Source organism: Excalfactoria chinensis, chromosome 4 (genome assembly GCF_039878825.1).
Source record: "Excalfactoria chinensis isolate bCotChi1 chromosome 4, bCotChi1.hap2, whole genome shotgun sequence".
In the NCBI taxonomy this organism is placed as follows: Eukaryota; Metazoa; Chordata; class Aves; order Galliformes; family Phasianidae; genus Excalfactoria; species Excalfactoria chinensis.
Genome location: NC_092828.1, coordinates 36,014,480 through 36,041,030, shown reverse-complemented (window position 1 = coordinate 36,041,030; position 26,551 = coordinate 36,014,480). Strand labels below are relative to the sequence as shown.

The 26,551-nt window shown below is 40.0% G+C and overlaps 1 protein-coding gene and 1 long non-coding RNA gene across 2 annotated transcripts; one reads left to right on the top strand and one right to left on the bottom strand.

Annotated features, from left to right (window-relative positions):
- Nucleotides 1–7,037: 7,037 nt before the first annotated feature.
- On the bottom strand, nt 7,038–9,246 carry LOC140250882 (uncharacterized). The gene is made up of 3 exons (XR_011903317.1): nt 8,875–9,246; nt 7,789–8,017; nt 7,038–7,071 (listed from the first exon to the last, which is right to left on the bottom strand). It is a non-coding gene; the product is annotated as an uncharacterized lncRNA (long non-coding RNA).
- An 8,968-nt stretch (nt 9,247–18,214) lies between these two features.
- On the top strand, nt 18,215–23,277 carry IL21 (interleukin 21). Its single transcript, XM_072335791.1, has 5 exons — nt 18,215–18,349; nt 18,468–18,503; nt 21,841–21,978; nt 22,422–22,502; nt 23,125–23,277. The coding sequence occupies exons 1-5, from the start codon at nt 18,215–18,217 to the stop codon at nt 23,275–23,277; spliced, it is 543 nt and encodes a 180-aa protein (XP_072191892.1).
- Nucleotides 23,278–26,551: the final 3,274 nt, after the last annotated feature.

Sequence of the window (26,551 nt, the reverse complement as noted above, 5' to 3'; positions counted from 1 at the left end):
ATAGTAATGATGGAGCTCTTCTGTAAATTTTTCCACTCCAATCTCTCAGAATAAAAAAGAAGTCACTTCTCCTCTGTGAGCTCAGGGAAGAAAAGTCTGGCACTAAGGTTCAGCCTGTGTAACTGAATGGCCCCATAAGGTGCTAGGGCATAAACCACCAATCAGTATAAATAGTTTGCACAAGACTTACCTTCTACTTGTACTCCACTGTTTTTAAACCTCCCACTGCTCATTTATTCCCCTCTGTGAGATCTATTAGGATTACTTATTGATCTGCTCAGCATTACACAGTGTATGGAGTAAAATAACTCAGGTGAACAATGATATTTATGCTGTTGCTATTCTCCATACTGAGTCACATCAAATGAAACATCTGAAGTCCATAGTGTTGTTAGCTCTTTTTGCCTTGTTAGCTCTCCCAGCTGCTCTCACGCACAGCCACACAGCATATAAGCAAGAGTACCATTACAGAGGAGCAAAGCACTATTTAGATCATTGGCACTTGAAGGGAAGAGGTTATTTGCTTTCCTTCTAGATAATGGTCTATCAAAATATAAACCGCTCCACCCTGGTTTCAAAACACCAACACACTAAGGTGGGGTAAACCAAGTGCATTCTCTTCCTGCCTTTTTTAAATAAATATTTTTATTCATCTTCAAGCAACAGCACTTAAGCAAAGCCAAAAAACACAACACTGTCTAGGAGACTCACCTCAAAGACAATCTTTCTTGCCATCCACATACCAACATCATCTATGTTTGAAAAAAGCACGTTCCTAATACCTGTGCATAATGCAGAACCATCAAGTTACAGGACAAAGAATGCAACTATCGGGCTGGTCATAGTGCTGCGATGCCTGTCTGCCTCTCCTTTGCAGAGATACTGAAGCGCCTCTCAGGGCTTACCTGGAGAGGAGCAGACTGGAGTGCACCAAGGGCTTGCGCAGTGCCAGGCATGGTGAGGTCCCTGTAGGGAAAGCTCTGCTACGCTCCTGTGTGTAGGCAGCACTTGTGCTGAAGATCTCAGGCTGGAGGGCAACTTCACTGAGCACCAATGCTATTTCTGAAATGCAACTCCACATGCTCATTAAGAAGCAGGAAAAGGGAGAAAAAAAAATGGCACTTCAAAAAACTGTTTCATTTTAAACACTCAAAATCTACTTAGGTTTCTAAAGTATGTAAAAAGTAGAAGGCTGACTGCCATACAAAGGAGATTTGAGAAGAAAACTCAGCTACTTGTGCAAGTTACATTCGAGAATGGTCACCTCCCGATGACTTATCTTGGTTCTTGAATGTACATGGACCAAATCTTTCCCCTAAACACACACATCTCCTTAAATCTCAGCCTTTGCAGGAAAGGACTGGTTTATCTTTTGTAAAAAAGAGTACATGGGTTTTAAATTGAAAGACTTCAGGGCATTTCAATAATTAGAAGTAAGAGATAACACAACATTTTGTGTTTTAAGTTAGTTCCTACTGTATCCCCTTGATAAAATGAAGGCTATACGCCCTCACAATTTTCCATTTACCCGGAATTCTACCAGTTTAATCAAAGTGAAACATAAGGTACTGTTATGGTCCTTGTACCTTCAGATTTCCTTACTGATAACCCACATACTATCCGTTAACCCATTGCATCATTCAGAAGAATAAACAACTTGGGCTCATTATACAGGAAGCTGAACAGAAAGGAAATAGAAAATATTAGCTTTCAAATATTTTGGCCTTTGCACAGTTCAGACTGACATATTTTTACAGATCAAGGCAATTCTTCAGAACAACCTGCTGACTTTAGTCAAGAGAGAGAAAAAAAAAAAAAAGCATTTCCTATCTTTGGTTTTTCCAGTTTGAACCTTTTTCAAGTAAACTATTTTGTTGCACCATTTCCATCCCTAACGGATGGATCTGGTGGTTGATAAAGGCTGCAAAAGTCAAGACTTTATCTGTATTCTTTTGTAACAAGATATTGAAAGTCATTCAGGGTATATCAACATGAGTATGCATTTTTCTAAGCATCCCCCTTCTGGTTTAGTAATATTACCACATGTATGTCAGCTTGTCCTCTTTTCCTATGCTCCATGCACTTGGGATATTGCTTTAACACCACTGAGATGACTGTGAAAGCATTGTATCAGCTTACACAGATGAAATAAATTGAATGTGAGTTGACTTTGTATGAATTAGGAAAGCAAGCTGGCATCATAATGTCAAAGGGCAAATGTTTTCACCCGTAGCTTCTTTCTTTTGTGTCTTTAAGGTTTGGGGTGCTTTCACCTCCTATATCTAAAGGCAGCTTTTGGTGGGTGGGGCTGTCCATGTGCCTCAGCTGACATGGAGTCTGGGCCACAGGGAACAGTGGCAGCCAAAGGATGGAGGCTGGCAGGACAGTCCTCGGTGCTCCTCTGAGTATCAGCTGTCATGGAGAAGAGGACAGAGAGATGTTCCATTCTTTGTAATATCGTATTCAGCAATCAAATCCACAGTGTTTTGTCTTCCAGGGTTGCCACTGCTTAGAGACTGGCTGACTCCTCCGTGCAGGAATCACTGATTTGTAGGGAGTGAAATAGATCTCAAGTCCAACTACTTGCTAGAACAGATTCCCTACAGTATGATTCCAGATGTCCAGGCAGGTTTTGAGTATCTCCAGAGAAGGAGACTCCACAGCCTCTCTGGGCAGCCTGTTCCAGTGCTCTGTCACCTCCACAGTAAAGAATTCCTTTCTCGTGCTCATACGGAATTTCCTATGTTCTAGTTGTTGCCCCTTGTCCTCTTGCTGGGCACCACAACAAAGAGCCTGGCCCATTGACTCCTGCCCATCAGATACTTACAAGCATTGCTAAGATCCCCTCTCAGCTTCTTCTCCAGGCTGAACAGATCCAGGTTACTCAGCCTTTCCTCATAAAGGAGATGCTCCAGGCTTCTCATCATCTTTATGGCCCTCCACTGGGCACTCTCTAGGATAGTTCTTGTCCTTCTTGAACCAAGGAGCCCAGAACTGGGCACAATACTCCAGATGTGACTTCACCAGGGCAGAGGGGGAAAAAAGTAAACCTTCCTCAGACCTGTTGGCCAGGGAAGAGGTGAAGTTGCCTTTACTTCCTTTTTTACCCCCTCTTTCATTCACTTACTAAGTGTTGTGTTCATATGTGAGTTCTTTGCTTTTGCTCCTTCTGCATCCAGCTGCTGATGTAATTGCACCAACATGGGATGCTGTGTCTACTATAAGTGACTAAAAGTGCCCTCAGCCCTTCCTTCTATCTTCCACACTAGTGTCCTGTATGAAGTAAGTTTTGTAAGTGATTGCAGTACAGCATATATTTACTACATCTATTTTCCATTATAGAAAGTACATACTACTACTGCTACTATATAAGTAATGTCTTTCTGAGGGATCAGACCTTATCCAAGCAGCAAAATACTCCTCCCTGAAACAAGCAGAGAACCACCAAAAGGAGCCAACTCCTCTGTAACTGGGAGAACTTATTTTTCCTTCTCTGTTTTATAATTCTCTGTGGGATAAGGTGGCCTTATCCACTTAAAATTGAATTAGGTAATACAACTCCAAATACAGCGTCTTTACCACTATACCACAATAGCTTGTTATTGAAGGTAATGCCAGCACCCAGATTGATGACTGAGATGGTGTAAGACTTATACATAATAACTGTAAGAATAAATAAATAAAGAAATGTAACCAATAGATTTATACTGAAATTCTTCCTGGTGTTAACCCACCAGGATATCAGTACAGATAGAAGATTAATTCTGGGGGCATTTGGTGGATGTAGGAGAATTCCTTGATGTACAGCAGAAACGCAACACTGCCTGGGTGTGTAGGCAGGCTGAGCACTGTTCTGTGCCACACACAGCCTAGACCCTGCTGGGTAGAAGTCCTCTGTATGCATTCTCTCATGCTTGTGTTCACTAACACATCTGACTTTGACCAGCAGAGTTTCTCTGGGATCTCAGTGGACCTCGCTTTCCCCAAAGGCAAAATCCAGTATGTGCTAGGTACTTTTTCTCTCTGCTTTCTTTCTGTAAAGTATTAACATAATAAAGCATTGTATATCCTCTCACCTTTCCTGATAAAAGCTTTCCTTAGCTCTAGGATATTTGGTGCTCTGGTCTGATGCTCAGGGGAAGCATTGGTGCCTGCTATCAAACTAGCGACACAGAGGTTAACAAAATACTGCTCACCATAACACTTGGACATCAGATACCTGCTTTTAAGTTGCTGCTGCTGTTGTAGGCATTAGCATACTGCAACTTCATTGCAACCATGATCTAAGTCTGCTAGACAGGGAAGTGAGAGAGAGCAAGAAAATGAAGCAGGAGCTGAACTCATGTAAGATCTCATCTTCTTTCTGTCCCTAAACAAAAGCATCTACATAATTATCTTCTTGGGACATTAACTGTATTTATACTGCTGGCACTATTCACAAGTCCACTAGAGAGCAGCTATGCCTCACATTTACTGAGTGGGATTTTTTTTGTTTTGTTTTGGTTTGGTTTTCTTGTATTAGTTTCTCTGACATTTATTGCACTTAACACAAATGACTAATCAGACCTGAAAAGCTTTCCCAGTACTAGACCGAAGAACAATACAGGGGTGGACTCGTACTCTGACTCAAACCAGTGCAATCACTTTCTTGCCTCTGATCTAGACTTGTTCATACCAAATTGCATTATCATTCTTACAGAAATCCAGTACCTGAGGGGGGGCCTGCAGGAAAGGAATAAGAGCAGGTAGTGACAGGATGAGGGGAAATGAGGGAAAACTTGAAGAGCTGGTTTAGACTAGATATTGGGAAGAAATTCTTCACTGTGACGGCGGTGAGACACTGGAACAGGCTGCCCAGTCAGGCTGTGGATGCCTCCTCCCTGGAAGAGAGCCAGGCCAGGCTGGATGGGGCTTTGAGCAACCTGGTCTAGAGGGAGGTGTCCCTGCCTATAAGCAGGGGGTTGGAACTCGATGATCTTAAAAGTCCCTTCCAACCCAAACCATTCTGTGATTTGACAAAATCTTCATTTATATTCTGGTTTGGGACATTTCACTTAAACTGAAGAAATGCAGAGCTGGTTCAGAGGCTTTTCCTCAAGAGAGTAACCCACATCACGATCTCCACTGATCTGCAGTTACTGAGGTGACATATCAAAAGAAACTCACCTCAGGATTAATATTCTGCATCAGACTATGAAGAACAAGTTCTTTCTGAGCTCATAAAAACTATTACAAAGAAAACAAAACCGCAGACTGAAATATTATAAACAGAAAATTGAAATGCTCGTGTGAAAGTGTCAGCATGAAATATTTTGATATTTCACGTCATTTCTACAGAAATTGGATAAAATCAATACAATCAAGTTGGAACGAATGAAGAGGTAAGAGGAAAAATGTGTTTAGTTTGATTCTTAGGCACTGAACTACATCTAGCAATAGAAGAGACAACAAGGCAAGGCAGAGAACGAGTAGGGAGAGCTTCTAAGGCATTTGACTATAATAGAAGGTAAAACGGTTCAATCTTTGCTCAGTGTAAGGATGATTCAAGTGAACTGAATGCTGGTTTTTATCTCAGGAAAACAGCACAGCTAACACAGAAATGTGGAGGGCAGAGGCAGGAGGAGAACAGGAGGAAAGCTACAGGGTCTATTGCTTTTTCCAACAGGCAGCATTTTTTATGGCACCTTCCAAAATGCTCATCTTTAATCTCCTGCTGCAGATCCGCCACAACAGCAATCTGACAGAACGTCAGCCTCCTTTGATCTCCCCATTCTGTTTTGGAAATTGCATATTCATCTCCTCTGTACCTTCAGGCCGTTTCTGACAAAAGCATTCTAACAAAAGCAAACAGTTTTCCAGTTCTCATCTTTAGTGTTTCCATTTCCCTCCGCATTGTCACCCTTTGTGTAGCAACATCAAATACAATTACTTTGTAGACTGTATAGTCCAATCAGCATCTTCTTACTGTATGGTGCACGGCACAGACACACAACTACAGAAGATCAAGGCAATGAGGCTAAAAGAACTGCTGTCTGTGCACTGTTTGACCAGTCCAAAAGGCAACTAAAATACAAGGTTCCTACTGATTTCAGCTCTAAACATTTTGCTTGTGGTTGTGCTACAAGCACAAACACAGTTGCCAGAAATGGCTCTGCTGATGGCAATAGTGGGTGAAGTTCTGGGCTGAAGGTGAAGGCTGGGTAGGTCACATCCACCCTACCAGAGTATGACACATTTTTGTCTGGGTCAGTGTGTAAATTCAGTCCCTGAGAGGCAAACACAAACCTAGTGAATGGCTGATACTGGAAAGAAAGTCCTTTTGAGCCGGGCCCTCCACACTGGGAGATTAAGCCAGTTGAATGGGAGATGTAAGCTGCTACTTTTGCTCCACACTGCCACAGCATTAACATGAGAGGACAGGAGTGCCTGGTGCTGGTGTCCAATAATTGTGCTTCACTGCCCATCCTTGGCCAGCAACAGGCAGGTCGGTGGAAGGAAGGCAGTCCCAGAAAGACAAGTAGAAATGTAGTGGCTTAGAACTACTTTAAAATGTTGCCAACCAGGCATCAAGAACTGTAGTTACAGAGCAAAGGACAAAAAAAGAGGAGCAGATAGTTTTTCATTGGGTTCGGTAGCAGTGCAGTTGTGTAACCCCTGTGATAACCAGCAGAAGACATGGACTGAAAATTCTGATATACAAAGAGGAAAACAGAATCTTAAGATATTGCTTACAGGTAAATTTTGGATGCTCAGAAAGACAGTATTTCCTTGGTTATCTACATTTTCCATGCTTGCAATGATTATGGAGAAAAAAAGGTTATTTGCATCCATTGATTTCAAATAGCACCTGCAGCAGATCCTCATTTTTCTCTCAGCTTCCCACAAGTTGGTTCAGGGAAACAGCATGGTACGCTCAGAGAATCTGGGGTCACATGATAAGTCTGCAACAAGCACATAAGTAGCAGGCAATAAAAATGACATTGTCCAGAAAATTAACTTAAGGTAGCGATTTTGCCATTTTCTTATATACTTACTTGCAGCTACAGTTGTAATGATTATCAGCTCAAGTTTCTGGAAAGAAAACACATGCAGAACAAGACATTTTCATTTTCCAGTGCATTGCAATAGAGTAACACTTCTTTTTCTCCTTTTTGAGAAGAAACAAGTCTCCTATCAGAACCAATAGAGTAGTAGGAAGGAACTAAAACCTATGGTTTTCTATTGATGTTTTGATACAGAAATGAAATTACTGAAAATTATTAACATGAAACTTGACAGTCCTCCCTCGACAGTAGGTGATGACACTTTCAATCTTTGCTCACAAAGAAGTATTATGTAACCTTTGACTAAAGCTTCCTGACAGAGTTTTGTACTCCCACTGAGTAGTTGCTTTTCACCTTGGGTCATTCATTTACACTGGAAGTTGGAACCAGACGATCTTACAGGTGCCTTCCAACCAAGCCATTCTATAATCCTATGACCCTGTATTTTAGCACAAAACTTTGTTTCCTAACTCAAATGCTTTATTTCTTCCCCCGTCTATTCTATTCAAAGGTCTCTGATTATTTTAAGTATGTTTCCCTAGATTCGCATACTATGTTTAACCACAGAGAGTGGCACAAATGCTCCAGCTAATTTACTTCTCAGAGGCAATACGTCCTGTTGGTATTAACTGCAGTTCTGCTGCTTGTGACAGAAAGGAATGTGATTTGCAACTATTAGTGGTTCAGCTATCTATTATTGCAACAGCTCATCTTTCTGGGGATTTACATGATGGTAGGCACTCACCAGAGCAGAAGGCAGAAGTGTAAGTGAGGAAGTAAGAGTCCATGGTGGATCCTAGTTCCAGTTCGGCAATGCAGATGTGGAAGTATTTCTTCTCAAGTTACACAGCTTGGACAAGCCAAGAAATTTATTTTCACCTCCCTCCAGTTCCAGTTACGCATACCTGCTGTGATGCCCTTTGCACCAACATCAGCACATTTCACTTGTCAAGGAACTGCATTATTTCACTGAACTTAGCAGAAAACATAAGAAAAGGAAAGAAAAAAAGCATTAACTGATTGAGTGATGACTTACACTGTTTTGTTTGTTTGATGTGATTTCAATTGTTTAAGATGCAGATAAGCCTTGCATTTTCCTTGCATGTAACCTTACCAGTTTGACACACACACACCAAGAATCACACAGAATGGCCCAGGTTGGAATGGACCTCAAGGATCATGAATCTCCAACCCCCCGCCACAGGCAGGGCCACTAACCTCCCTATTTAATACTAGACCAGGCTGCCCAGGGCCCCATCCAGCCTGGCCTTGAACACCTCCATGGATGGGACATCCACAGCCTCTCTGGGCAACCTGTTCCAGCAAATCAGTGCTCTCATAGTAAAGAACTTCCCCCTTACATTCAACCTAAATCTTCCTGCCCTCAACTTAAAACCATTTCCCCTTGTCCTGCTGTTATCTACCCTTTCAAAGAGCTGACTCCCCTCCTGTTTATAGGCTCCCTTTAGGTACTCGAAGACTGCAATGAGGTCACCCTGGTTTATTTTAATCTACCATACTTCACTGTGTCGCTTTTGTTTTTATATCCTATCCTCACCTGGGAGATTTTTATTTCATAACACCTTCTCACAGTTCATTTCTCTGTTTGTTTCACTACCTGAGAAATACTTTATCCTCAACTGCAACTCCAAGTATTTAATTTTAATTTCCTTCTTAGAACTTAATCAAAATCAAGAATATTTTTAGTACTCTCCCTTTTAAGGTCAAAACGGGTTCATGGTACATCTTCAAACATTTCCATTATTGTTTCCACTGAATGCAGGGAAAATATAATGTTGACTTCATTAAAAAAAAAAGAATAAAATCACACCAGAGATAATTTTCATAAATCAGATGTACAGATTTCACCGCTCAGAAACAAGGATGTCAGATGTGTCCAGCTTGTGCAACCTCCTACACGGAACCACAAGGTTTCAATGATAAGTTACTGAAACCACAGCATTCAGCTTTTTGTCCAAGACTACCAAACGGGTGCTGCCGCTTCAGTGCGATGACTGATCACACAATAGTTTTTCCAGGCTTTGCTAAAGGTGCTGACCTGTGAAAAAAAATGAAACTCATTATGCAAAGCAACTGTGTCGTTTAGCTTTTAAAATGTGCACAAGTGCACATATAAAAGATGTATCTGTGGATGCGGGGACACTCATCCACGTCCATTATATGCATCTGGTGGTAGATGAAGGCAGACCAAACGATTTCTGAATAAACTGACCAAATAAAGCTTGTTTGTTGTTGTTCCAGAGATACTGCATTCAAGTGTTATCTTTAAGTACAGTATTGGGCAGCCACCTCCAAGCATTCCCTAACCTGCTGCGAGCAATGAAACACTACATTGACTGAAGTATAAAGTCATAACAAAGTGCATTACACTCAAAGAGTGTGAGAAATGGAATAACTAATATTCCTATTTAAGACAATTATATATTGGTATAGTTGCAAACACATCAGAGATGTTATTGATATAACTGCCTGGAAAAACAAAACAAAACAAAACAAACAAACAAGCCTCAACAAAACAGTGACATAATACCTGCAAGTTTTAAATGTAGACCAGACTGCTGAGTCAAGACTCTCCTAAATTCTCTTCCTTAAAATGATTCTGTCAGAAACTATACTTCAGCCACGGCGAAAAGGCTTAATTCTATTTGTACTTGCAACCAATTAGTATTCCTGGAATACTGCTGCTCAGTGATACCCAGTGGCCCCCACAGCCCTGTGTGCTAGGAGATACTGTTGCGTAGGCGATCCATGGTTTTGATCTGCAGCAGAGCCAGTAGAAGAGGAGTTTCTGACTTCTAGCAATGCATTGCTGGTTGTAAACCTGCCAGTTGTGCTATGGAGAAAGCGGAGCTGGTAGTAACATAATTCTAATTAAAACAAAGTAAAACGAACAAGCAAACTCTCAAGGTGTTTGCTAGAAGGATTTTGAACTTGGATTGTTTCAGTGATACCAGCAGCTGTTACAGAGGCTCCTGAAAGACCAATACACTGTGATGCAGAGCCACAAGAGAATGGTGGTGACATGGAGTAGGAAGTTCTTTAAACAGCCTCGCTGCTGAAGAAGACACTTGTGTTACTACAATCTGAGGTTTGCAGGGCTGGCTCCTTTGGTTACACAGCATGACAACAGAGCCTCTTCTCTGCTGCAGGAGCTGAAGCACAAGCACCTGATGGCTGGTACAGTGGTTTGCAGCACTCAGTGTAGTAATGCACAATAGAAGCTGAGGAGCTGGTCTGCAAGCAGATACGCGGAGTCACTTCAAGGGGAGGCAGACCACATCCTCCTGTGTATTCTCATGCTGTTCCTCTGTATTCACCATTTCACACTGTGCCACAGAAGTGGCCCAGCATGGTATGGCATGACACAATTCCTTGACCTGGGAAACAAAAGCAATGGCAGGAGAACAATGTTGATGAGTTTACTAATCTTTAAACCAGAAGTATCATAAATAATTCTAATAAAAACTGTATGCACACACAGACACTTAGACTTTTATGATCAGCAGTACAATCTAAAGACTGCAATATTTTGGTACTACAAAAGAACCAGAAAGAGAAACTATTTAGAAATAAAAGTCGTATTCAGTTATCTGCTTCTACCAAGACATGACAAAAAGTAAAACATAAAAAGCAAAAAACTGTATTTGACTTTAAAGATAAATTGATGTAGAAGGTATTTGTAAGGAAGGCAAAATCAGTACAGATTTGCTGGAGAGAAGAGAGGCCACAGTCCATCACTATCTGCGTCCCATTGTTTGCTCTAGACCAAGCAGTAAGGAAACAACTTTACTGCTGGAGAGATCCCACAGCAGCACAGCAGCCTCATCGAACCCAGAGAATGACTTCCAAAATCCATAACACACCTCTCATTTTGATGTTGAAATACAGACTGAATGTCAACACTGACATCACAGGAAGGCCCAAAAGCCAGTGGAGTAGTTTTTGTATGTCGTACACAGCCAGAAACTGCAACAGATTTGCCCATTTTGAGCCTGTAATGGTTTGTTTTTCACTCTATTGTAAAATAGAAGTAAATCTCTTTCAACTTCTGTTCCCTCGCTTCATAAGCATTAATAAATTGTTAACAAAGGCTGACTTTTTCTTTGTGCTGTTCTGCTTTCTCTGTTCCCTGTCCAGTATCTGCATGCATCTCATTCGACTTTTCTTTCTGAACATTTTGAATGGACGGGACATTTATGTTTGGGTTTCAGTACCACCACATCACAGTTTGTCACGCCTCAGGCCATACTGTCCCTTAATGGAATTATTCCAAAACATGTTACATATAGAAAACCCTCCTGTGGTAGAAAGATGGCACACTCATTTGCCATGTTTCCTAAGATCTGAAGAGCCACAGTGAAATGCCACCATGCATCTGCTGCAGGAGACTTCAATGCTGCAATACAGAAAAGGAACACTGACTTTTCTTGCTTATAGCCCTCAACTCCCTGTACACCTGTGTCTTTCAGCTGAAGAACTACTTTCTGTCCTCAAATTGCTATCTTGATATCCTAACAGCTGTTGCCTTGTCTTCTGAAGGTGGCTGTTCTTTAGTAGTGGGGAAAATGTGCTGTAAATAAAAACGAAGACGCCCAATAGAAGCTGGAACACAGTACAAGCACAGCAAAAGCTCTGAGCTCTTATCATCACCAAGATTGAACTGATAACAACTTATGCAGGAGCGCACAGCTGAGGCGTGAAAGAGACTGGATGACGTGGATGCCTGCAATGGCAGAAGACTAGACTCAGGGACCCAGCTTCTTTCACCCTACATGCAGAGAAAGGAGCTACCTAGGAGGTGGGTGGCTGCTCCAAAATTAAAGGAAATAACACTTGAAGTGACATGGCCTCAAAGGACAGTTCTTCTGAGTATCTTGTGCTGAGCAAAGCTGGTCCAGCCTTGTCTCAGGCTCTCGGTGTCTCAATGCAGGTATTTCTCAATACACTTTGTTATTATTTGTTGATAAGAAATACATCAACCACACTTCACGAGTAACAAACATAAGTGGGTTGACCAAGGAGCAAGATGTGCCTGGTATTTAACAAATATACAATTATTGTTAATGTTAAATTGTTCTGCTTTGCAGTCATTGTCACTCCTTCCAAAAAAAAAAAAAAAAGAAAGAAAGAAAGAAAAGAAAAGGGAAAAAAAAAGGAACACTAAGACAGTAATGCCCAGAACAAAGCAAATGAGACAGTATGGGAACATTTGCAAACGGCTTTGCATTACTCATGCATCTTTACTTGCTGAAACTGTTTCCAAAGCTTAGACAAAAACATGAACAGGGCTGCACTAGATTCAGAAAGTCTCTGCCTGTTCTTGAAAGCAGGTTCTATTTTCCATCCTTGCCTCTTTCATTCTTACATCGCCTTTTTCTGTTGTGTGGTGGCACAGCATCTCAGCCCTAACTGCAATCAAGAACCAGAAGTTATAGTGTAGCTGATGTTCGCTACTCAACACATAAAATAATGATATTTAAACCTGGTAATAGTCAGAGGCTGAACACAGGCATACCCACAGCACCTAGGTACCAGTTCAGTCCCTACTATGAACCACAGATACGGGGCTTCTTTGACACTCATGGAAGTTCTCTGCAAACAGAAGAAATCTGTGTGGTGATTTCTCTGTACTATATACCAGGTTATATTTATCTCTTCTCAACCTCTGGATTTGAAAAAATGTGTGGGACAGATATGTTGCCTTGCCAGCTCCAGAGCTGTGAGCTAGTTCTGCTCCAGGTATCCATCACTTTGTACTAGTTAAAAGACACAAGTACTGGGGCTTGTGGAGTCACATATGTGGAAGACATTCTACATGTTTGGGGAATATCTTGCTTGCGACTTTGGTCTGGTTGGGCAGTTATAGTGATGGAATCTTTACCATATCATAAAGAGTAAAAGGAGGATGATTCTGCTTTTTCAGTATCCAGAAGCAAGAAAGATGGAGTACAAAGGAGTTACTTTAATTTGACTCACCAATAATGAACTTGTAAGATTCTACTTCATAACTCAGCCAGATGAGCACTTGTGCTCTTTTCCTTGCTTCCCAGCAACTGGAAGTTGTCACAAATACTCTGCTCAGTGTAATTACCCTTACATGATAATAATAAGAATCCTCTGTATTAAAAGCTCTTACATGACATCCCTTTTATTTTCAGTTCATTATCTAAGGACAAAAATACACAGTCTCCTGGCACAGTAGCTCCCTTTGTTCTTCCAATTCCTTATCTACTGCACGAGATCTATTTATTTGCCAATGTTAGACTTCAATGTGGATTAGAAATTGTCTGTAACATAACGCTGTGGAAGATCATTATGGAGAATCTCAATAATTTTATTGTACTGTATGCAGTCTATTTATTTTTCAGTGTCTTTTCACCACATTGAGAGTTGTATTTATCCTGATTTTCATAGTAAATACAACTTATGGCTAAGAAGAGTTTTTTTCTTCCTGCTTTTGGTAGCTCATTTTCATCTTTTCTAAGCAAAGTTAAAAGGCAGAAGAATTACACAAAGTTAACAAGAACAAAATAACATTCAGAGAGAGTTGTCAGAAATATTTTATAAACTACATTCCTTAGATCTGTTTTACAGAGGTCCTCTTCATTTTCCAGTTTGCTTTCCGACACTCTCCCCGTGATGCAGATGGCATCTATGTGGAATGTCACATACACAAGCTACAAAAATTCTTTGAAAGCAGCTCCGTGCATTACAGGCTTCTCCTTTTTTTCTTTTTTTTTTTTGAGGGGGGCTGAGCCATAGCAATGACTAAGCTATGGGAAAAGCCTCCATTCAGCTACACTGTAAAGGAAAATGTGGGTGGGGAAACTGGGCTTTCAGGGTCGAAGTCATTCAGTACTTGGGTGTTGAGTGGCAATGTCGCAAAAAGGAAAGAGGAGGACTCGGCTTAATGGGACAGGGATGGGAGGTTTTTCAGATTTCCACTCTGCTGCCATTCCTCCATGGCCAGGCAGGCGACAGTGTGAGAGTGAGTATCATTATTTGACTCAGCATGTTCCTAAGCCACAAAAGAGAAGTGACGTATATAAAAACCATGTTGCTCACTCTTATCTGATGAGAGGGATATCAAGGAGTTTTCTCCACTGCCTAGACACAAAGGAAGTTCTTTGTCCTTACATTTCACTTTCTCTGTCAGTGTGCCTTTCTTCAATTTTTATGCTCTTAGAACCTCTAACACAAAACAGAAGACTGTACAGCTTTAGAGAAATGATATGCAATCACTTGTTATCACATTACCAAATAACTGCTAAGCTTCCCATTCTAAATGCTCCATCAACTTCATAACTGATTTATGATATCATAGATATAACCTAGGAATATTTTGGATAGAGTCGTCTCATTAATATACCGCCAATAAACCCACGAATTATCCTGCTGGACCGGTAAAGAGATGAGGTCTGCCATATTTCTGTGATGCTTCTGGGTATTAAGTGACAATGCTTCACTAAATGCCTGCTGCCCGAGTGCTCTCCTGTTGTACAGGCATTCTTTCACACAGAAGGTTTCACTGTAAAACACACAGGGATTTTAACCACCTCCTACCATTTGCATTAATGTCTCCTCTGATACTACAAACTGCCTTTTACAGTGCATTCGTATAAAAAGGGTTTTTAGGACTACATGCAGCATGCGCAGCTTGCCAGCTATGAGCAGGGTTCTCCCTTACTTTGCAATGTCATTAAATATTCCTAAACGTGAAGGGAGAATCAGAGTCTGACAAAACAGCTTCTTTGTTTAAAATATGAAGCTTGCATTGACACAACCTCCTTTAAACAAGGAGAGAATTTTAGAACAGTTCTCACCATGTCGAAGCTTGGTTCCGGGAATTTAATGCTGCCTTTGTCTGCCATTGTAATTACTTCCCTTCCCAAAGTGACTTATCTCAGGACCATCCATGCACAATTATCTCACTGTTTTTCAGACAATGTCTAGAAACTGCAGTAATTTAAACTCTGATCACTGCATTAGAGCCTTAATTATCACTACTTTAGGAAAAGAAAAAACAACAAAAGATGACAGTTGAAATGGTTGTTAGCTACACAGGTATGGTTCTTCTATACAGCTGTGGGACTTGGTCAAGTGTGAGAGTACAGTCCCGGGAATCTGAAAATGACTCCCAGAGACACAGTAATATCCAGAACGCAGCCGTGCATTACTCCTGTTCAACAAATTACCAAGAACTAACAGAAATGTAATTTCAGTCAGTAATAAGTCAAGCACTTCCAGATGGTTCAATAAAATATTATTGATACTGTACAATGAGATGTTGGGTCCTCATCCAGAATATTATCTACCATTCCAATAGAGATGTCTGCCAATCAAATAGAGGTGTGCAGAGCAGAATGGATGGGACGATTAGAGGACAGGTACACTTCAAGGCATCAGTTTGCTTAGTCTGGCGTCACAAGGGGTCGGACTGCTCTCTCTAAGCTAAGCAAATGAGGAAACATTGGTCAGAGGAGAAAATGATCTAAGGTGAATGACAGCATCAGTGTAAGAACAGAAGAGACTAAGCTAACAATCAGTGCCTCCAGGCTGGAAGTAAGAATATCTCTGCTAAGCACAGAGACTTTAAGAACCAACTATGGAGGTAAACACAACTGTTAAATAATTGTGACATATTGTCATGGCAGGGGGTAGGAGCTGATGCCTCTGTGTTGCCTGTTCAAGCCCGGAGTTCCTAAAAATACACCGACAGCACTAATTGAAGTTCTTGAGTGGTCCTGAAGTTGTCTGGTGAATGCAGTGGCATTTTTGCATGAGTAACTGCCAGCCATCTAATAAGCTAACAGAGTCATCCTCACATCCAAATGGAAACCTTCTAACCTATCAACCAAATAAAGCTACCTAAAATAAAAGCCAGCAGACCTACCGTGTTCACCTATAGAAGCTGAGATCAAAGAAACTTCTCAAAAAAATTCGATTTTGAAATGCTAACAAAAAAGGCAGAAACAAATACATCACCAGTCTGCACCTTAACTATGAACATTTCCAATGGCATTATCAAAAACTGGATTGAGAACACAACGTATGTTCCTCTAAATTACTAGTCAATAGCCTAGAGAGAAGATGAAGATTCAGGTTAAAGAGGAGCAGACTTTAAGAATCAGCTTGAATGATAAGGAATTTGTATACAGAAAACAAACACATCAGTTTAAATGGTGAGAGATTTTGAGATGGACAGAAATCAGTCATCCCATCTGACTGTCTGATTGACCCCCCAGACAGATAAACACAGAAGCATTCTGTAGAGCGCCAGCTATTACACAGACTGGCCTTCCAAGCAAAGACAACACCAAACTGAAGTCCAAATTCCTTCTACTTTGCAGAGCATCCTCAAAGCTGTCTAAAATCTTCAAACTTCAAGAGGCCCAGATTTAAGACACTTAGCTACCTTTTCATTTATCACAGTGAAGAAGCGCAATTTTATTTGCCCTCTACCAGTTCTCCACAGCAACTTTTTAATGGTCATACAACAGTGTTGATAATCATTATCAATGTATGACAGTACATAACGGTCATTTAAAGACATTTTACCTCCTTGTGATGAAGTATTAGGAGCAGTGGTGTTGAAAAGATTCCTAGAGGTGACAGCTCGGAAGTCCCCTTTGCTCACACAGGGCTGTTCTGTGTGCTCAGAGCAAGTGAGTGAGAGCAGTGAAAACACATCTTGGGCTGGAGGAAACTGATAATGAGTAAACAAGTAGACAAACAAACAAACAAAATGAGTATATTTGGGAATGTCTACAAATGCCACAGCACTCATTTAGCAAGAAGGAAACTGAGATATCCCCCATAAGATAACATTCCTTACTGACATCTGTTGGAAAAGCTCCTACCATTAATGTGTCTTTCAAGTAACAATCTCAAATCTGCTTCCTCAGAAGTAGCATGCATACTTCATTGCAGCAGGCAACAATTTTGAAGGAAATCACAGGAATTTGACTTATTTCTTAATTCAGATCATTCTGCTGTTTTTATTCTCCATTTAATTTTGTTAAGTGCATTTTTAATCTATTTCACACCACATGAAGACATTTCTTCATTCTCAAGAGAATTCTCTGGTCTCAGAGAACCTCCATTGAAGGAGTTGCATAGAGAAGCAAAGCTCCAGCCTAACTGCAATAAAATAAGGCTTTCGTTATGGGGTATGCTCTGCACTAGTCTTCATTTGGGAGTAAAACATTTGGAACTGGGTTGCTTCATCTAGGAGAAAGTTTTCAGCCTATTGGACTGTAAGTGCACTTTAACATGTTTAGCTGCCATATCCACTCAGTCACAGCCTCAATGTGATAACATTCTGAGGGACTGACAGCAACTTAGTCCCTGGTCCTCCAGTATCGTGCCCATCTGGGCAATGGGTGTGGGATGGGAATCCACTTCTCCTGTAGCAATGGATCTCCATGAGCTCAGACCCCTGCAAACACACTTTCAGTCCCCAGTGGACATGTTCACCAGCACACTGTTAAAATATGTGAAATCAGTTTGAAGTAAAAAGTAGACTTCAGCTGGCTTAAATGTGAAAATGACCTTCTACTCACAGCAGTTGCAGAAACCATGCATGAGTGTAAAGGTAGCAGTTCACAGACATCAGCTAGGACAAGCAACATATCCTCTGGAGCTATAAAGAAAAGTAGGATAAATTAGCGTTCTGAAAGTCCTGTCATATTTCATCAGCATGATATGAATGAATTTCAATTGAATTGAAGAGATTTGTTGCTGCAAGAAGCAGGAGAAAAAAAAAAAAAAAAAAAAAGCAGAATCTTTGTTTACCTGGGCCTGTGGTTTCTAAGCATCTACTTTTTACTACGTTCATTGTTTGACTCAAAGCGAAAATGGGAATTCACCCTTTTCTCTTTTTTTCCTGTCCAATGTGCAGATGGGGCATATTTTAATTCACTCCATCAATCCCTGCCCCCTACGCACAAACTCACCTAGCCAATGGAAAAGAAAAAAGGGTTACTCATTAATCCATTCTTCAAAGCTTTCCAAACTGAAATGGGTGGGTTTTACATATGCATCAAAGACCAATATATAGGTAGGTGCGTGGCATACCTGAGCACAGCTCAAACTGAAGTGTTCATCTTGGATAGCACAACTTTGCTCCTGGCACAACAAAGCTCATCAGTATGGAGAGGATGATTGTTTTCTGTACGCTCTTCTTCTGTTCCAGTATGGTGCTGACTGCAGCTCCACCAAAAGCAACAAAATACAAACAGCTTGCAAAGACAATTGACCAACTAAAAGATGTAGTGAAAGATAAGGTAAGCAAAGCATTTGTCCTAATTCTGAAATTATTTTCAAGTATTATGTATTGAGTACATCTTTTGAGGGCATCAATCAAATGCTAAACTTTTCTAACTTACATTTCTTCTATTGTAGGATGTCGAATTGCTGCACACACCAGAAAACCCTGTGGTGAGACTGCTTTAACATTTCTAACTATATCATATGTATTTTGTATTGGTTATTTCCACTGACAAATGCTAGATGCCTTCCTTTTCACATTTCTGTCCTAGAACTCTTAGTACAAGCTGGTTTGAAAATGCTTTGATAAAAGTTCCTTATTCCTGGATTTTTCATGCCAGAAGCCTTTATATGACGCAGTCTTAGCTACTGGGTTAGTGATAGGTTAAGTTGTGCATTCTAGCACATCCACAGACTCAAATTTGTAGGTATTCTCTTCACTCAGTGCCATGAGTACAAAACTTAAGTGACTACCAACACTCCTGGGGATGCAGTTTTTGGGTGAGGAAGTGCCTGCAGGTACTGTGAGCTCCAAGTGCATTGGCAACACTGCTGAACAGAGCCTGAATGGATCCCCTTTCCCTCACACTGGAGATAAATGTCAAGAGTGGTACTGTAAGGCTATATTACATAGCACCTCCTTTCATGCAGTCACACTGGTTTCTGCCAGACTTCTTGTGAGCAAAGCTTGTGTTACCACACAGACGAGGAGACAAAGCTGCATTCTGCAAGTATTATCTTTACATTATGATTTGTTAGAATAAGCACAGCAGGTCCCTGCAAATCTCTTTTTATACCAATATTTATTTATACATTTAAAAAAATGATGATGCTATGTGTTATTCAAAGTCAGGAACTTCTCGTATGTATTAAGTTATGCCAGAGTCACAGAAAGTGTGTGCACATCTACACACTGGCAGGATGTGAGATTTATAGCACAATGAAATGCTACAAATAACAGCACGTCTTAAAAGTTTAGAAACGTGCTTGTGTTCTGCATTCTTTTGATAATCCCCAACATGCAGTGAAGACTTGTTATTGTTAAGTTGTTATCAGTTATCTTAAATTTACCCATCGTGTTTGTGGGTGTGGACACCTATTTCAGAATGTAAGAAATTTTAAGCAACGTGCAAAAGCAATCATCGTGCATATTTAAAACAAAAAAACCCACTTGCAGAGTATAAAGGTGTTTTACTCAGCACTGTAAACTTTTTTTTGCAAACTGCAAGAAGAAAGGAAAAGAACTCACCTCTTTTCACAAAGCTGTTAGCCTCCGCCTAAGATTTACGGTTGGGTGCATTTTTGACTTGCCATAGACATAGAGGAGCATGACCAAAACAGATACGTTCCATTCCGTCTCATTGCTAGAAACAACTGCAGCGCAGAAAGTAATGCAGCCAACATAACTGTTGGGTTTTTTTTCATTAGCACTCTTTCTAACTCGTACTGTCAAACTGAAAAGAGCCAGATGGTTCACCGTCATTTTACTGCAGAGTTTACTGCTACCTCAGAAACAAGCAAATACAGCCAGTGACTAATCACTTCATCAGGTTGTTGCTTTTTTTTTTTTTTCTCTTGAAAAACACCATCACCTCAGGAAGGAAGACAACAGTTCATTTACAGCACAGGGCTTTACGGGCTGACTCTGGGGAGGTCCTGGGTACCTCTGTCAAAAAGTATAGGAGATAAAGAATTTAGGTATTTAGAAGGTTCCAAGATCGATGCTGGTTTGTCCACCGATAAAAAGCTAACAGTAATTATTAAGAGTAATTGTGAAAAGTAATTATTACCAGCAATCACACCGGTAAGGTTTTCATTCTTTGGGGTGAAATTTACATTTATTGAATTACTGAAATATATATATGTTATACATTCTATTATTATACTCTATATATTATACATCCTACCAGTACCTAAAGGGAAACTATAAGAAAGGAGACAGACTCATCAGCAGGGGCTGCTGAGATAGGACATGGGGAAATGACTTCATACAAAAAGAGGGGAGATTCAGATTGTTATAAGGAAGAAGTTTTTTATACTAAGGGTAGTGAAGCACTGGCACAGGTTGCCCAGAGGTGGTGAAGATACTCACGGTCAGGCTGGACAGGGCTCTGAGCACCTGATGTAGATGTAGGTATCCCTGTTCACTGCAAGGGAGCTCAACTAGATGGCATTTAAAGTTCCTTTCCAACTCAACAATTCTATGATTCTATATAAATTACAGCATGCTAATGTTGCAGTTAAACCTTAATGCACGAAAACGGGTTTAATAAAAAGTATTTCAGATAACTGCACTTTGAATATCATAGTATTACTTACATGATGACCTGCTTATGGTGGATTTGAATTAGGCTTGGAATATGTAGGAAGACAACTACTTTTATTACATCAAATATTTGCTTGTTCAGGAAGTAAAGGATTTTCAGGGCAATCTGTAAAGTTAGAGTCAGGTGCAGAATGTCTGCCCCTGGCACAGCTATTTTTCACATTTGCCTAGTGCCCCTCCGACTTTACCAGCAATGCACACTTTTTTAATGCCTCTTCATCAAAATGCCGAACCCATCACAACATACCAAAAATGCAATCCTTGTGGCCCTCTGACTGTCGGCCTGCCTACAGCTAACTGTTAACTCAGCAAAACAGAAAAAAGAAAAAGCAGCATGTATGAGACGTGCTAGTTTCTCAGCTCATCACGGATGAGGCACAAAACGTTTTCAGTTTCAGCTGGAAAATCGATCTCTTGAAAAAAAAGAGTGCTTTTTTTTTTTTTTTCCAGTAAGCAAGTCTGGTTACGGTAAAATGCTTGAAACAAACACAAAAGTGTGGTTTTTAATGAAAATAAAATGCTGTATCTAACCAACATAAGATGATGCTATTAACGTTTGCTATAGACAACATACACCAAGGTTGCCTTATCTGTGCAAAAGCAGCACGCTGCAGCGGCATCTAATAAATCAGACAAGATTCAGCTTTGGTGGCTGTTGGTATGCAAAATAAAGGTGACGTCTTTGGAGCCATTCTAATATGCATCATCAGCATTTCTAAGTGTGTGTTTCTTTGGAAAATGGAAAACACGTTAGAAATGGGCTACAGTAAACACTGCTTTTCTTTTTCTGTTGACAATAGGCTGGCTTTGGTGGTATTTTCCACAGCTGTATGCCTAGTGAGGAAAACAGCTACACACAGGAAAGGAGATTCTGGAGAGTTTGTAGCCTGCTAGCATAATAAAAAATGAATGTGCAGCCACGCCATGAAAGAGAAAAGGCAGGCTGCTGTCATAATTAATATCCAAAGGGAGACTTTTGGCATGTATTTGAGGAGGACATACTTAAGCAATTGTCAAAGAATGGGAAAATGAAAGGATTCTTTGCACATCTAAAACTGTATGTAACAAAAGGTACTGTTGGATCTTCTCAATGTGCATCTTGGATTCTTAATTTTGCATAAAAATCACAACACCCGTGCTGTGATGTTCCTTTTAAAATGACTTCTTCTTTTCCTGCCCTAGGATGGATGCCTGCACACAGCTGTAACATGCTTCCAGAATGGCATACTGAAATTACAGCCAAAAAACAGCCGTGTAAATGCTACATTCACCAAAACTGTGAAGATCTTGAGAAGACCCATTTTCCCAAGCTCTGAAGAGGTAAGATTTCCTGCCATTACTCACAGTCTTGCTCATTGCTCCTTATTTTCTGCAAGAGAACCACCTCTAACAGTAGAACTTTTAGAGCTTGTTAGAAAACCAGATCAATCTTTCATTACTTTGGAAATAAAAAACATCATTTTTTCTGCACTTCCAAGAGACATACACTCTGATCCTATCAGTCAATTGCATGTATGCGCTTTAATGATTACAACTATGTATGTGACGTACAGGGCAAAAGAACAGGGAATACTGCAAAAATTGTAAATGAAAGGTGTAGCAACTATTTTCAATCCCTTTCTGAACTAGCCCGTGTCTTGGTTTTACTATTCATAAAAGGCTTTGATTACAATCAGCTAGATTTTTTCAGTAAGAAGTCTTCAGGTATTATTTACAGTTACAATGACCTCCTAAAAAGTGGCACGCTCTGCTTTATCTTTCAGCATTGTGAGTCTTCATGTGAATCTTATGAGAGAAAAAAACCCCAGGAGTTTCTGAACAGCTTTTCAAAACTGATGCAAAAGGTAATCGATCAGATTTGGATCTTCCTGTCTGGTTTTGGACATTTTGTACATAAGCACCGATAGCTGTATTTTCTGTTCTTCCTAACAATGCATTTTTTTCACAGTTATTCAAGAACTGTGGACACACCAGAGCTGAAGGCTGCTGAAAGTCAACTATTTAAAACAGACACTATGTTCCTTAAGACAATGTGAAAAATGTAAATATTTCTCATTGCTACTTTGCTGTGCTGTGTGTGTGGTAAGTGAAAGCTTCTCCCCAGAATATTACGCAGGCTTATTTGGATGGCTAAGCATAAGAATGATGCGGATTTGAAAGTAATCCTAGTCTCATCTCACAGTGAAATTCAAACAGTAATTTCATAAAGCAAGACTCACTTATGGGGCTTTACTATCACCTTATGCTGAACTAGAAATGCATGAGATGGCTGCTGGTCTATTTTCGCATTCATCTCAAATGAATCTCATACATAAGTGTCTGAAACTTTGTAAAGAAATCAGACAAAAAATTATCAGTATGTTTGAAGACTCAAGTTCCTACTTGGACTGATCTCCTTATCTACAACAATAATACCACACACACAGTTTTATTTATAAGTTTTTAGATTGTGTCTTAGCTCACTAGGAAAAAGATATCCTGCATGTAACTATCACAGAACTAGTGGAGATACATTTACAGAACATACCGTATGGTATGAATCAGACATGCTTCCACGTTGAAGTTAATGGCGCATTTGCCCCTGGTTTCAGTGGGGAAAGCGTTAACTCAAATGCTTGAAGTGGAGATGTAGAATTCACTGGGGAAAAAAAAGCTTCTCTCAGGAGGCAGAATTCCACCTCGACTCCTTCAAGCTAACGTGGCAAATTCATGGTTGATACGACGAGCCACTGCAAGAGATCCAGCAAATATAGTAACATGATTATTCAGAGTGAAGCATCTCAAAATATTTTACTCTTATATCCAAGTACCATAACACTATTTCTTCTGCTCACTCTTGATTCAGAACGGTTTAAATAGCATATTTTTTCTATCAAATCTGTCAAGTTCCTGTTATGTGGAAACTTCACTGTACAGCTTCTGCACCTCGTGCATTTCTGTGAAACTTTGTCCAGAGACAGCACTGGCTTTTTATGTTTTATTTTTAAGAAAAGTAAGTATCACATCACTTAGAACTAGTTTTTTAGCAACTTAATTATGTACAATACTCTGCTTGCCATGACTCTGGACCTTGATTCTTCTGTCTGTGAAGCAGCTATTAATTTACTCTCCAAAGAGAGATTAACCCCACAAAACACTGCTCTTGGAAGGGAGCGTAAAGACTTCCAGTAAAAATTAACCTTCCACCCAACTTTACTTAGTAGAAATGCAGTGTAATAAAGGAAACTGGAAAGCTATACCGATTGTTACAATGGAAAATGATAAGCTCAGTTACCTCCAGAAACGGTGAGAGGTATTATTAAAAACATTTCCTTTCTTACATTTGTCGGCCTGTGGGAAAACTAACAGGAAAAGCTTTTTTGCCTCCACAATTTTACTGTCCTCAAATGTGAACTTCTTCAAAACACAGATATGTTAAGAGGAGGAAGGCAGATCCTCAGGGCAACAGTGAACAAAGTTTCCACAGCGAGTTCTTTTGCTTTCCATCTCCTCATTTCTGGCTGATGTTAATTTTGCTTCAGATTGTCTTTATTTTTTGCTTTTCTTTGTTGCAAAAACTGTTTTCCCTCTGAGTAATGTTCCACTATATCTCAGTGTTTCTGCATTACTGGATTAACATTCTAAAAATGAACTGCCTCTTGTATGTATGGGGAAAGAGCTTCGTTTTTGTACAAAATATAAGGTAGGCATTTTTTTTTTCTGATTCATGAATCTCTTTTCCATTAATTTTGTACATGCATTCAAATCAGTGTTTTACAAAACCCTGTTATAATCACTGCTGCAGAGGCGGAATGTGATTAGCTTGCTTTAAGAGAACACCGTACATTAAATACTTACTATTTATCATTATAAATCTCTGAGAAGCAGCTCTTAACATGAGAAGGATCTCTAGAGAGGAAAAAAAAATGCCATCTCCTTACCAGAATATCATAAGCTAACTGGTTATTCCTGCCAACACTGAAACAGATTGTTGTTGGTTTTTTGTTTGTTTGTTTGTTTTTGTACACAAGGCAGCATGTAACAAACTAAGTAATGTAGCTATTGCTGTTTAGTGACTTGTCCCACTGTTTTTCATTTACGGACCATATCACAGCAAGTGCAGTGGCTGAAGGTTGGTTGGTAGGTTTTCTGAATCTCAATATACTCATTTGTAAAGTAAGACCATTTCTTATATCTGCAGAATAACTTTAATCAAAATACTGAAGTTGTGATTAAAACAAAACAAAACAAAACCCACAAATAAACAGCGAGAAGCTGTAACAAATTTAACTTAGAGGGTTAATTGTCCCTAAATCCTGAAGAAAACTGTATTGACTGGATAATCCAGTTCAGACATATGGGAAAAATTAATCACAACATCATCACAGTTGCTCTTAGTAAATGCCACCCTTCTGGGCAGTGCCAGCACAGCCACTCTGGAACTCTCTGTACATTTAAAATGCACTTAAGACTCACGCAATGCTGACGCCTCGTATTAAGTCTTTGATTTGTGACAACTATGAAAGATTGACCGTATTATTCAAGGATGTACTATTTTAACCCCAAATGAAGAACAAGAAAGCAGCGAAGGGCAGATCAGTCTTCAGGACGACATCACCTTGTTCTTCAACACTATTCTCAGGAGAATATTGTGAAGATGGCTCAACTCGTGATGTTGGGAGGACTAGTAACCACAATTCCAGACGTGAAACAATCCTGATGTATTTTTGTTTATAAGGTGAACTCTCTTTGTACGGACTGCATTGTTAGGAGAAGAATGCTTCTTTAGCTGAGTACATAGAGTAAGCCATAAAAGCTCATTACCTCCCAGGGAGGTTTAACAATGTATTTATGATTTTGGTCATAAGTGCCCATTGTGGGCACTTCAATATGTGTCTTAGCACGGTATATACAATTCTGTATAATATATACTTTTCTTGAGAAGTTTCTTTATTATTATACCAATTGTCTCATTTAATTTAATTATTTATTGTATTTTGTGAATTGAATGTTTATACTGAGGACTTCACGGTTTGATTTATTTATACACCTATGATATTAAATAATTTTGGTTAATACAGTTTTCACTTGTTCATTTCCTAAAAAGCCTCCAGCCATTTCAACCCTTACTGTGGTTCGTAAGACTCCTCACGTGAACAGTGTTCAACACACAGCAGTCCACATATGCCATATAGCTTAAATGTATTGACTACCATCAAGTTCAGACTGCACACTTACTGCTGACAGAACCCTTTCAGGCTGCTCTCTGGCCTCTTGCCCCCTGGTCTGTGTAGACATCCAGGGTTGCCCTGTCCCCAGGTGCAGAATCCTGCACTAATTCTTTTTAAACTTCCTAAGGTTGGTGATTGACTGAGATCTTGTGATAACATCAGCCAGCTCTTTGAGTACCTTAGGTTGAATCCCACTGGGCATTCAGCTGAAGCAGAAAATCCTGCACAAGTTCAGAGTTGGCTAGGAGTTCGTCACTCCCACAGTGAGTCTTAGAGCCCTAAAAAACGCATTAAATACCTCTGCTTTATCTACATTCCTATTTGTGAGGTGATCTATCTCATCAAGTTACGGTCCAGTTGTAATCTCTGGTCCTCCTTTTCCTGTTAGCACACTTCAAACATTAATTTGCTTTTAAAGTCTAGGGAAATTGAAAAATATAGAAGTAATGTCTCCTATTTATTCTCACGGAAACTACAGCAGATACAGAGAGCACAATAGCACTACTTGATAGAGCAAATTCTCAGCTACAAAACACTGTTTTTCAACATAGCTATTGACTTTGTCTTTTTTTGCCCACGATGAACAAGAACCTGTGTGCCACACTCATAAAAATCTTCATGACTGTCAGGAATGTGGCACATTTTTCATGTCACTGTCACCACTGCTGAAACGTACTACTCAC

Bases quoted from the DNA above. Each gene is read 5' to 3' on its own strand.
- IL21 (XM_072335791.1), top strand. From the start codon at position 18,215: ATGGAGAGGATGATTGTTTTCTGTACGCTCTTCTTCTGTTCCAGTATG. The intron at 18,504-21,840 runs GTGAGACTGCTT...TTCCTGCCCTAG, and splicing joins ACACACCAGAAAACCCTGTG to GATGGATGCCTGCACACAGC. The intron at 22,503-23,124 runs GTAATCGATCAG...TTAGCTCACTAG, and splicing joins TTTCAAAACTGATGCAAAAG to GAAAAAGATATCCTGCATGT.